At 41.9% G+C, this 13,556-nt stretch overlaps 1 protein-coding gene across 3 annotated transcripts in view; it reads left to right on the forward strand.

The window, feature by feature from the left end:
* The first annotated feature begins 1,033 nt into the window (after nt 1-1,033).
* Nucleotides 1,034-13,556, forward strand: part of BPIFC (BPI fold containing family C) — a 48,020-nt gene continuing 35,497 nt past the window's right edge. Inside the window, exons 1-4 of one of the 3 annotated variants that reach the window (XM_044384461.3) lie at nt 1,034-1,494; nt 2,274-2,398; nt 3,034-3,168; nt 10,992-11,085. In XM_044384461.3, the coding sequence (XP_044240396.1) occupies nt 11,068-11,085 (18 nt within the window). In that variant the 5' untranslated portion in view covers nt 1,034-1,494; nt 2,274-2,398; nt 3,034-3,168; nt 10,992-11,067. The remainder of the gene's footprint in view (nt 1,495-2,273; nt 2,399-3,033; nt 3,169-10,991; nt 11,086-13,556) is intronic. The other 2 variants (XM_026499729.4, XM_026499730.4) reach the window with 2 other exon arrangements.

A 13,556-nucleotide genomic window follows, 5' to 3' on the forward strand; every position in this document is an offset into this window, starting at 1 on the left:
TAGCAATCGCCCCAAAGTTGAACAGCTTAAAACAACGAACGTTACTTGTCCCACAGGTTCTGTACGTCAGGAATTTGGGCATGGCGTCGCTGGGTGGTTCTGTCTTGGTCTCTCATGAGATTCCAGTCAAGATGTAGGCCAAGGCCGCAATTATCTGAAGCCTTGACTCAGGCTGGAGAACCTGCTTGCTGGATTGCTCACTCACATGACTGACTGTTGGCGGGAGGCCTGTTTTTCACGGCATGGACCTCACTATGGGGTCAATTGAGTGTCCCCATGAGTTAGCATCTGGCTTCTCTCATAGCACGTGGTCCCAAAGAGACCAAATCAGAAGCCACAGTGTTTCTTGTCAGAAGTCACATACCATCACTTCTGCCATTCTAGACAACCCTTCAGCGTGGGAGGAGCAACCCAAAGGCATGAATAGGGTTGGGAGCCACCTGGGAGGCCGATGAGTCTGACGATGATGATGATGATGATGATAACTAAGATGAGAGAGGGAATTGTATTTCATCCTTGTATGATAGCCATTGCCCAAATCATTATGAAAGAGTTGAATGAAGTTTCTCCCAGTAGGTGGCAGTACTTGTCCACAGTCTGACTTTCACTGGGTAAACAAACCTGCCCTGTGCTAGATATTATTCCAGCTGCTGGGGACTCAAAGAATGAGTGAATTCACAGTTGAGTGAATCAACTCTTGTCGTAGAGCGTAATGAGTTTTTTCGTTTATGACAGAGATAAGAACAATCCTGGGGACTGGGGTACATAGAGAAGGGTGGTTGTGCCGGTAGGATTCTTTAGTGGCAAACAGTATGAGATTGAGGAAGGGTGGCAGGACCAGGGCGGCTCAGTGTGGCCAGAGGGAAGGACAAAGTGGATACATCTCAGATAAAGAAGATCCTCGAGCTAAGCAAAGAGTTTTAGAAACATTCTAGAATGTATGGGAAGCCAACGGAGAGTTTTAAGCAGGGGATTCTTTATCAGGTTTCTTAGTTCTGAACAAGAGACTGGCTGACGAAAAGGAACATGTTCAAAAGAATACTGGATAGCTCAGGGAATTCTGGGAAGGACTAAAGAAGTGGTTTCAGGCTAATTTCAGGAATGAAACTCAGAACCACGCTGAAGAACTGGCCTGATGAGGAAACTATCCTGACTGACTGGGATTGCTGCTGCTGCCCTACCCCGCCCTGGAGGAAACTTCTGTCACCCTGACAGGAACCACTGGGCAAGGCTGCCACCTTCAAATGCCACACATTTTTGCAGCCTCTTGCACCAAAATGCCAAACTTCCGAAGGAGCGTGTTTCCTCACCTTGCTCACTTCTAAACCAAAGGTTCATGGGGATGCACCTGACTGAGGGAGACGGAGTCCCATGCCTGAGTCCTGGCTGCAAATGAGACTGAGACTGGGGGTCTGAACTCCTTCCTTGGGAAGGCAAATGTCCCCAAATGTAGAAAGGCCATTCAAAAGATGGTAGAAGCCAGGAGTCTGACAGGTATACACCACAAGGGACATAGGTCAGATCTGAAATGTGAATCTATCACCTGTTGAGTGTAAGGGATATATTAGATCAGGGTTCCTCAACCTTGGCATTGTTGACACTTGGGGTTTCATGAGTCTTAGTTGTGAAGGACTATCCTGTGCCTGTGGGATGTATAGCAGCATCCCTGGCATATCCACAAAATGCTACTAGAAACCTCTCCCCCAGTTTTAAAAACCAATGATGTCCTCAAATTTTGCCACATATTCCCTAAAGGGTGAAATTGCCTTGAAAACCATTGGGGACCAGCTTAGTTTGGAGGTTCTTTTGGTGACAGAGAGAAGAAAGGAATTAGTGGAATGACAGTAAGAATAGAGATGATGGGTGGGCAGGGGTGATGTTACAGAGGTAGAAATAATGGAATTTGGGAAATGGCTATATTTGGAGGCCTTATTAATTAGAATATAGTTTCAGCTGCCCTAAGAGATATGAAATAATAGTGACTTACACGAGATATGTTTATCTCTCTCTGAGATACCATTCTTGGAGAAAGCAGTGCAAGGCTAGTATGATGGCCATCTTTAGAGACCATCTACCACGGTCTACCTCTTAGTACCTTGTAAACCTGGATAAGTTACTATCTATAAAAATGAAAATAGTAACAAGAATGTATAAAAAAAAAGCTCTGTTGTAAAGATTGAGATAATAACTTGTTGTTGTTGTTGTAAATCACTAAATTTGTTATAATTTGTTGAAACAATAGAAAACTAATCTAACTGGGATCCTTGTCTCAGTCCTTTCCCCATTAGGTATAACCATCGGCATGGCAGAAGTAATCCAATCACAGGGCTTTAGAAGGGTCCTGGAAGAGAACCAGAACATCCTCAAGGCACCACCAAGATTTCAGGTACTCTGGAGGGTAAGCCTCCAAAACTTCAAAGATCCATGACAATGTTATATTGCCCTTCTCTCAACTCTTTCCCTCCTTGAGAATTTTTTTTAAATTTCTTGCAGGATGTCACTTTAATGTCTGCAAGCAATAGTTACTGCAATTTTCAGAGTTCAGAAACTTGCATTTCTTTTTTTTTTTTAATGGACCATTTTATAGAATACTGAAAGGGACAATATCACTTTTCTATGGGAATACATACACTCCCTGTAGACTTTTTAATAAACATTTTATCTTAGAATTGTTTTAGATTTATAGAATGATATAAAGACTTATATACCACACACCCAATTATCCCTATCAATAATATCTTAGATGAGTGTAGAACATTTATCGCAATTAATGAATTAATGTCGATATATTTGTATTAACCAAAGTCCATACTTTATTCAGATTCCCTCAGTTTTTTCTTAATGTCCTTTTTCTTTTCCAGGATCCCATCTAGGACCCCACGTTACATTTAGTTATCATGTCTCCTTAGGCTCTTCCAAGCTATGACAGTTTCTTAGACTTTCCTTTTTTTAATGACCTTGACAGTTTTAATGATTACTGGTCAAATAATAACATCTCTCAACTGTGATTTTCTGGTGTTTTCTCATGATTAGACCAAGGTAACATGCTCCTGGGAAGAAGACCACTGAAGTCAAGGTGCTGTTCTCATCACATCAACAGTATATACTGTCAATATGACTTCTCACTGTTGCTGTTAATCCTGATCGCTTGTCTTCTCCATGGTGAAGGTACTCGTTTTGTCTCCTTTTCATGTTGTAGCCTTTGGAAGAAAGTCACTATATGCAGCCCACACTTAAGTGGGAGTTATGCTCTACCTTATTAGGGATGGAGTATCTATATAAATTATTTTAATTTCTTCTGTACAGGAGATTTGTCTGTTCTCCATTTATTCAATCCTTTATGTCAGTGTGGACTTATATTTATTTTATACTTTGGCTTGTAATCCAATACTGCTTCATTTATTTTGTTGCTCAGATTGTCCCAGCTTTGGCCACTGGGAAATCTTTTGGTTGGCTACTGTATCCATTTGACATCATTGTAGATTTTTGTTCATTTGTTCTGTTTTTCAGCAGTTTCTTATTTTCTGGCACTATAAGATGCTCTAGGATCATTTTGTATATATCCTGCCCCAACCCTAGAATCGACCATTTTTCCAAGGTGCCTTGTTCTTTTTACTGGAGAGTGGTATTAGAAACCAAGATCTGGGTGCTAGGTGTGCTCATTGCTACTGAGGTGTTATTGCTTCTAAGCCTTCTCAGCCGACACACAGGGAGATATATGTATGTACACACTATTTCCATACATAACCATCGGTATCTATATTAAGCTGGCATGAGTTCATTCTGATGTTTCCAACTCTAATCCATTACCACACAATCATTCTGGTCTTCTCCCTTGCTTATCTATAACTTCCCAAACCAACTGTGACAAATCCAGCTCCCCCATCCACCATCCATTTACTTAATCATTCATTTCCAGCAGCTATGTACAGTGGTTTCAGGAGTCTTAACCCATACCCTTGTCAAAAACAACATGGTCAACTGGAAGACAGTGCTTCAACAACAGTTCCTGCTGCCCTTCGTCTTACAGCTTCCATTCATTCCCAGGTCAGCACCTTGTTCCCCAGTCCCCTTCAGCAAGGTTGATTCGTACATTTGTAATACATTTAGATTCTTTTCTCACATTTTGCATTCTTTCTTGGACAGCTCAACCTCCTATGTGGTTTTTTAAGAATTTACATACATTAAGATTTACTCTTTGACCTGTAAAGTTCTACCAGCTTTGACAAATGCATAATGTCTTATTTCACTAACCTAAAAAATCCCCTGCGCTTCAACTTTCTCCACCACCACCTGCCCCCAGCCTCTGGCAATTACTGATCTCTTTAGTTTTGCCTTTCCCAGAATGTCATATGATTGGAATCATTGTGTAGCATTTTCTGGCTTCACAACTGACTTCTTTTACTTAGGATATGCAGTTGAGATTAATCCATGTCTTTTTGTGGCTTCCTAGCTCATTTCTTTTTAATGTTGAATAACATCCCATTGCATGGATGTACTACAGTTTATCCATCCACCTATTGAAGGACATCTTGGATGCTTCTAGTTTGGGGCAATTATGAATAAAACTGCTATAAACATTTGTGTTTGTGAAGGTTTTTACATGGACCTAAGTTTTCAAATCAGTTAGATAAATACCCAGAAACACCATTGCTGGGTGGTATGGCAAGACTAGGATTAATTTTGTAGGAAACTGCCAAGCTGTTTTCCAATACGGCTATACCATTTTGCATTCCCATTAGCAATGAATGAGGGCTCCTGCTTCTCTACACCCTCACCATTGATTTATATTGTCAGGTTGTTTTTAATTTTAGTCATTCTAACAAATGTATCTCGTTGCTTTAAATTGCACTTCTTAATAACAATGTTGAGCGTCTTTCTGTATATTTATTTGCCATCTATAGATCTCTTCAGTGAGGTGTCTTCAAATCTCTTGCTCACTTTTAACTGCTTTTTTTCTTATTGTTGAGTTTCCTTTAGTTTTCTGAATATAAATCAGATTTCGGTGCATGATAAAAACCCTTCGTAGTCCAGCTAGAAACCTTTCTTCAATCTGCCCAACGACCCCTGTAGACTACGCACACTGCACTACTCCAAAATTCCTCTCTCCCTGCTTTACATCCTCTCCCACCAAGTACGTTTGTGTGCTCCTGTGCTTTTGCGCTTGCTGATCCTTCTGCCTGGAATACTTTTCTTTTCCCTCTTCCAAGAAAATTGTGTTGCTCCTTCCTTTTGTTCCAAGAGCACTTGGAACATGCTTTTCAATGTTATCCATCACATCACAGTGCAGTTATTGGCACATCAGGCTTTCTCCAGTCTTAGGTTATGAGCTGCTCAAGGGGAAGAGGAAGGTCTTAATCCATCTTCACAATGTTCAGTCCCCACCTCCCTTGTTAGGACTGGTTATGCAAAATTTAAAATGATATAAAGATATCCGTGCTTATCTCTGAGTTCTTGATATATGTTTGGAAAGTAAGATTTTCATTCTGTCTCTACCAGAGAAAGCCAAGTTGGCCTTAGTTTGAGTGTTTACTTAAATCCAAACCATTCTCCTGAATGTTGAGCTTTAATTTACACAGAGTTTCTAATTTAGCAGGTCTGGAGAAGGGCTTGAGAATTTGCATTTCTAATGATTTCCAGGTGATGCTACTGTGAAACCACACTTTGGGAACCACTGGTCTATACCATGTGGTCTTGCTGTGGTGGTTTTGGGTTTTCTTAACACTCATAAAGCACTTTGAGGTAGCTGCTATGCTTGGTGAGCAATTGAAATGGACCTTAAAAAGTGTTGTGAAATGAAATTAGAACCATGCAAGTTAGGAAAAGAATCTTCAGAAGTTGTTGAAATGATTAAAACCCTATCCAAAGGCCAAATGAAGATGTCTGGAATCTATTGAAAGAAAGAAAAATATTCTTGGAAAGCAAAGTAGAAGGACGCATACAGAAGACAGGGATAAGTGGTGGAAGGAGCATCAAGGATTTTCACAGCTCAGTATGTAAACCTCAGTGTTGTTTGAATCTGTCACCAAGAGAATGTATTCAAATATGTATTGGACAATTAAGAAAAATATTATTAAGAATATTAGAATCTGACCCTCCAGAGGTGTGCCATTTTCTGCAGCAAGGACTAGATAGAATACTTGAATGTACTTTATTTTCTTGGTTCTCAGTCAAGGCCTGTCCAAGGACGTTAGCCATAGTCTGGAGACATTTTTGTCACAACTAGGGTAGGAGAAAGTGGTGCTACTAATATCAGGGTAGAGGCAGGGGTTGCTGCTAAATGTCCTACAATGCATAGAACAGCCCACACATCAAAGAATTACATGGCCCAAAATGTCACTAGCGTTGAGGATAGAGAAATTCTTGTCTGTCTGAACTGGGCTCACACTGGTGGTTCTCTGATATTTCCAAGTTATATCACATTATCTTGTTTGCTTGATTCCACAATATCTCTCATGTCTCATAAAAGACATATATGTGTTCATTTCAAATTTAACATGACTTTAAACTTTGTTCAAACTACAAGTAATAAAATGTAACTCCCTTGTAGACAACTGATAATAAGTGAGGTAAGTAAGTAAGTGGGTTTACTTTTCAAAACCAGGAGGGAGTCCATGCCATAAACCGTTCCAGAGTGTGACTAGTGGGAGAGCCACGGTCTGGGTCAGTCATCACAGGCATCAGAAGAGGGTGGCCTGGGACAGAGCTGGGAAGAGAGGGGGAGATGCTGCCAGGTGACAGGATGATTCTGCCAGATGTCTCCTCAGCCCGTCTGGAGTGAACTGTAGGGTCACTGATCTCTCTCAAGAGCCACACACATTCCAGACAGCTTCCTCTGGTCTGGAATAAGCCAGCAACTTCAAACAAACACATCTATCTGTGTCACTCTCACAGATTCAATTAGCGGCTCAGAAAACCAGATGTATTGCCTATCAACAGCATCCTTTTCTCTGCTCACCTTCCACATCCCCTGGGCTGTGGGTTGCCCTTTAGCGACCTTCCTGAAGAGGCAGTTTGGTGTAGTGGTTAAGAGCACAGACTCTGGGAAGCAGGACACCTGGGTCCTGAGTCCTGGCTCTACAACCTTAGCCGTGACTCCTAAGCTTAGGCATATACTTAACCCCTTGGTTTTCTTGCCTATAAAATTGAGATAATATTAGTACCTCATACAGTCTTGGTGGATATTTAATAAGATAACATACGGCTGGTGTCCAGAGCATAACAAAAAATGTTAGCACTTATTTTTCCCTACCTCTTATTCCCTCTTCAGGGTGTCCTTTTAACCAGATTTCACCAACACAAAATGTTGGTTCACACCCCCCCCCCCATATATAGGTAATCCCTGTCCCCTCTCACTTTACTCTCCTGCAAAGAATAGTAAAATTTGACTTCCAAGCTCAAAAAAAGTCTGGCATTCAGATAGCTTTTTCCTATATGGGAATAGCACAGACGTTCTAGAAGCAAAGAAGTAGGATGCTCAGTTCCTTAACGCTGTATCTTGAAATCTTTCTTTAGTGAACAATTATTCTACCCAGTTAATTATGATGTTTCTTTGGAGTTTTAATTAAAGGTGTCCCTTGATGTGCAGAGACTAACATGCTGTCAGCCATTAGTAGGTGAAATAATTAATCTTGCCTTCTAGATTGTCATCATGGGTAGGCTGGATAAGCAGGAGTTCCCGGCAAAGTTTCAGTTAAATCTGAAAAACTAAAAAAAAAAAAAAAAAAAAAGAGTGAAACCGGACACAGTGTTACTGGCTTTTGTTGTGATGATGATTTCAGCAAATTTGCCTTAAAGCCACTCCTTGAGCAGAAAGGAGGCTAAGGAGCTGACTTCTCAGGCCCTTTCTAAATGGAATAAAACAGACTAGCTGCCCTCTCTTCTTTGATCTTTGTTTCCTAACCTTGAATTATTTGAGCCTCTTTTTAGAGGCTTTATTCCATGTCCCACCTGAGCCGCACCATTATTTTCTTTTCCCCATAAATCAGCCCACTTCTTAAACTGTGTGTACATTGGTTTAGGGGTTCCTGGGTGGCTCAGGCGGTTAAGTGTCCAACTCTTAATTTTGGCTCAGGTCATGATCTCGGGTTGTGAGATTGAGCCCTATGTCAGGTTCCACGCTCAGCAGAGTGTGCTGAAGATTCTCTCTCTCCCCCCCCCTCTTCTCTCTCTCCCTCTCTAAAATAATAATAATAATTTTTTAAAAAACTGTACATACGTATGTTTAAAAGGGGAAGCTATGTAAAAGGAAAACTTATTAAATATTTCCAAATAGAGGGTAAATGTGAAAAATAAATATCACAAAAACTAAACTTTGTATGTTTAAAGTAAAAATAGAGAAACGTAATGATGCATCTTATTACAAAAAACCGTGGTGCTACCTTGTTGAGTTTAATTCTCTCAATGATTCGGAAAAGGATGGTGGAGACCCAGGAGTGGAGTAAATTGCCCAGGGTCCCAGGTGGGTGGGCAGTGCAGGTCCCTGTGAGGCGAGAGCCTGGCACTGCAGGGCTGAGTCCCTGGTTCACTTTCTCCAGGACACCCTTCCTGAGAACTCCCCTCAAATCCTGTGCCAGACGCCCCAGGATAGACAACAATGATTCAGGTTTCTACCAAGACTTTCAGGTTTTCCAGGACAAAAGGAAAAATTAATATTTGCATCAGGAAAGATACAGCTGTGTTACAGTGATCGGCTTCCCTGTAAGTCTAGCCAGTCCTATGCAGCTAAGGTTAATGGATGGGAGAGGCATTTAGAGGGCTGAGCAGGATGGGGAACTTACAGAGAAGAGATATGGGGCAGCGGGGGAGAGTGGGGGAGCAGGGGAGGAAAGTGGGGCCAAGCAGCTGCTCTGGGCAGGAGAGATGGGGGTGGGGAGAAAATGGTACTGCCACCCAGAGAAGATTCTGAGGAAGGGACAGATATATTTGGGATATTTTATGAATTTTTTCCATGTGATCTGTGATGTCATTCCTCTTCTTCCATGTCTGGTTGTGTATTCTTTTTCCTCATACACTAAACTCAATGACAATACAATTTCAGGTGTTTCTCCATCAAGCACCTGAGATCATCCCGTGGCCCTCAGTAGCACTCGCACCATGGGAAACTGCCCCACGTGCACCTGCCTGCTTCTGGGCTTTCATTTCACCTCCAGCATGATGTCTTAGAAATTCACATTTCCAGCCAAGCTTTCCCCAGAACTCCCAACTACCCACCGGACACTGCTGTTCAGATACCTAATGCCTGTGTTTCTGTCCTTCATACAGTACGGCCATTTGTATCCCCATTCCCTTCAGAGCTCAGATCTCAGCTCCAGTATACCTCCTCAGAGAAGCCTTCCTGGGCCATCCCACAAAGCGAGCATGCCTCCCCCAGTGACAGCACCCTGCCAGTTACAAGACCAACACATTCCCTTATTTCCTTCAGAGCATAAGTCATAATCTATACATTTTTATTTTGCTGTTTGCTTGTTTGCTTTGTAGCTTCATCTAATAAACTCCATATGGACAGGGATTCTGTCTTTTTTACTGAAGAGGTCCTTGCCCAATATTTGTGGATTGAATGAATGGGATCTGTGAGGATTGACAGTAAATGATTCAATGAGGAGAGTATCTTCAGGCTTGTCTCACCATTGATAAGGCCACATACTAATGAATGAAATTTTACAGCATTTTTCAGTTTTAAGAGCAAATTCGTACAGGTTATTGCTATGGTCTGAATGTTTGCATCCCTCCAAAATTCATAGTTTGAAATCCTAATCCCCAAAAGTGATGGTATGTGTAGGTGGGGCCTTTGTGAGGTGCTCAAGTCATGAGGGTGGAGCCTCATGAATGGGACTAATGCCGAATAAAAGAGGCTCCAGAGAGATCCCTGGCTCCGTCCACCATGTGAGGACACAGCCAGAAGGTGCTGGCTGTGAACCAGGAAGATGTGATCATGCTGGCTCCTTCATCTTGGCCTTCCCAGCCTCCGGAACTGTGAGCAATAAATGTCTGCTGTTTATACACTATAGCGGCCCCAACAGACTGGCGGTTAACACACTTTTTTTTCCCACCAGAACTTATCAAGGTAGATACTATTTTTTATCCCCATTTTGTCCCTAAGGAAACACAGGTTAAATAGGTACATATAACGGGAGGCGCCCTAGGTGAGAGACCTGAAGAGCTGTCAGGAGTGCGGACAATGCCAAGTGAGCATGCCTATTGTTCTTCTTACCAATCTCCTGGGTTTTCCCAGGACTGTTCTGGGTTTAGTACTGAAAATCCTGCATCCTGAGAAAACCGGGACAGTGGGTCACCCTCTTACCCAGAAAATTGTAAATAAGACCTTAGATACTTCATGCAATTGGCTCCCTGGCCGTGTAAAATGCAAAGACTGAAACATGAGGGACAGGAGGGCGGGTAGGGTTTAGAACCTACCGGTGTGAAGTCACGTAGGAGGGTGCACCCACTCAACCGAACCTCAAAGAAATGCAGAAGGCACTCACAACCCAAGAAGGAGCAGACACTTAGAGACACCATCTGTGCTCTGCTCCTACCCTGAAAGATAAAGGTGGTAACTAGGTCAGCCCGGTTATCAAGCCTCATGCTTTCAGACTGAATCGGATCCACCAAAAGTCCCAAAGGTATTCGGGGCAGTGGTGGAGCCATCCGCTGCAGGCACCCTGACCAGGAGAAACTGGCTAATTATCCCAGAAAGGAAAATTCTTCCTCTTCCAATTCAATGCAATTTGACACCTTTTTCAGTACATTGGAAATCTCAATTAATCATTCTGGTAACGTAGTCATAATAGTGTGTGTGTGTGTGTGTGTGTGTGTTTTACAGGGAGTAATCATTGCATGGGTGGCATTGTCTGCTCATCTAGGTAGAGGATGTAGTATTCATTTATGCTATTGGGCAATTGAAGTGTAGCAATTATGTACCACATTTTGAAACAGGCATTTAAAAAAATCCACCACCAGATGATTCAGACTTAATTATCTTGTCTTTTCAGCAGCTGAGTTCAAGGCTGAAGTGGAGAACACATAGCTTCAAAGGCAGAAGGAATCGAAGGTGCTCCCTGGCTTTGGATGCTTCCTCTGCTTGAGGTAAGAATCATGAACAAACTTCTGGTCTCTGCCAGCGCAAAATCTCCCAGCGGGGATTACCCTCTCCCTGGTGAGGTCCCGGCTCAGTCAGCTGTCAGGTAGCCTGAGTCTTCATTGTCTGCCTAGGTTTTTCTGTTTTGTTTTTGTCTTTTATGTCACTCGTGCCCACCCAGAAGACCATGAGCAGGTCTAAGAAAGAAAAGAGAGTTGGCGTGGACGAGTGATTGACATTTGCCTCAGTCAGCAGTGTTAAGACAGTCACTCAATCTTCTGGACTTATTTTTGCCTTCACTTCAGAGGGGAACCCAGCTCAGTGGCAGAAAATTCTAACTTGTCTCTAACTTGAACCAGTGTGGATTTAGAAAGAAGGGGCTGCTGTGATCTCTGTGCTTTGGGGCCAGGGCTTAAACCATAACAGTGACCTACATCCTGCCAAAGCAAAGGGCCCTCCCACTTGCCGGAATTGTTTAACCTGTTTGTGTTAAGTATGGAGTTTGGGGAAGACTAGGTGTAAATTTTCAATGCCCTTGTCATTTGAGATCTTGGTAAAAATCAGGTGTGTGAGCTGAATCCCTTGAAATAGCCCCCAGTTCTGCCCATATACTATACCTGTTGATTTAGACTCCTTATACACATTTTGTCTCAACCATTACGTTGGAATATTCTGACAGTCCAGGCTTCTTTAAACCAGATGAACTTAATTTTTCAACCTTTGCCCTGTTTTAAAGGCTGCATTTTGGGGCACCTGGGTGGTTCAGTCTTTAAGCGTCTGCCTTCGGCCCAGGACGTGATCCCAGGGTCCTGGGATCGAGCCCCACATCAGGCTCCTCTGCTGGGAGCCTGCTTCTTCCTTTCCCACTCCCCCTGCTTGTGTTCCCTCTCTCACTGGCTGTCTCTCTCTTTGGCAAATAAATAAATAAAATCTTTAAATAAAGACTGCATTTCATTCATTTATCGCCTCCTTTAACTGATTTTCTCAAAGTCTGTCAAAGCTCCCCTCTGCGAATACCAATGGCAAGTCGACCTGTCTCAGGAATTTCCTAAGTTGTACTAGAGTTTTCTTATTTCTTGTCATCAGAATGGCTCAGGCAAGGGCTACCTAATATATTTATGTTTTTATTTATTAAGTTTTTGTTTTAATTCTTGTTAGTTAACCTACAGTGTAATATTAGTTTCAGGTGTATAATATAGTGATTCAACACTTCCATACAACGCCCAGTGCTCATCAGGACAAGTGCCCTCCTGAATCCCCATCACCTGTTTCACCCATCCCCCCACCTCCCCTCTGGTAACCATTTGTTTGTTCTCCATAGTTAAGAGTCTGTTTCTTGGTTTGCCTCTCTCTCTTTTTTCCCTTGCTCATTTGTTTTGTTTCTTAAGTTCCACATATGAGTGAAATCGTATGGTATTTGTCTTTCTCTAACTTATTTCACTTAGCATTATACTCTCCAGCTCCATCCATATTGTTGCAAATGGCAAGATTTCATTCTTTTTTATGGCCAAACGAAATTGCATTGAGTGTGTGTATATCACACCTTCTTTATCCATCATCTGTCAGTGGATACTCGGCTGCTTCTATAGTTTGGCTATTGTAAATAATGCTGCTATAAATACAGGGATGCATGTATCTCTTTGAATCAGTATTTTTGTATTTTTGGTGTAAATACCCAGTAGTACAATTACTGAATCATATGGTCATTCTATTTTTAACTATTTGAGGGACCTCCGTACCATTTTCCACAGCGGCTGCACCAGTTTGCATTCCCACCAACAGTGCACAGGTTTCTTCTTTCTCCATATTCCTTGCCAACACTTGTTTCTTGTGTCATTGATTCTAGCCATTATGACAGGTGTGAGGGAATATCTCACTGTACTTTTGATTTACAGTTCCCTGATGATAAGTTATGTTGAGCATCTTTCCATGTGTCTCTTTGGGCATCTGGATGTCTTCTGTGGAGAAATGTCTGTCCATGTCTTCTGCCCATTTTTTAATTGGATTATTGTAAGGTTTTGGGGTGTTGAATTGTCTAAGTTCTTTACATATTTTGGATACTAACCCTTTATTGCATATGTCATTTGCAAATATCTTCTTCCATTCCATAGGCTGCCTTTTAGTTTTGTTGATTGCTTCCTTCATGGTGCAGAAGCTTTTTATTTTGATGAAGCCCCAATATTTATTTTTGCTTTTGTTTCCCTTTCCTCAGAGACATATCTAAAAAAATGTTATGGTGGAGCCATTTAATTTAGAAGTGTTATTCTGTCCGTTTATTGGTATGGAAATGTAATGACTTCTGAGGCTTTGAATCATGGAAAAAAACAATCCCTCAGATGCAACAAAATAGGTAACTTGTTGGCAGGGTTTTTAAGTCATCTTGGATCCCTTCTTTTAGCAGGCAACTCATCCTGCCCTTACTTGTCAGCCAAATTACTTAACCTTTTAGGACTCATCTCCTTGCTTGACAAGGTTCCCT

The sequence above is a fragment of the Ursus arctos genome, unplaced genomic scaffold, assembly GCF_023065955.2.
Source record: "Ursus arctos isolate Adak ecotype North America unplaced genomic scaffold, UrsArc2.0 scaffold_21, whole genome shotgun sequence".
NCBI lineage: Eukaryota > Metazoa > Chordata > Mammalia > Carnivora > Ursidae > Ursus > Ursus arctos.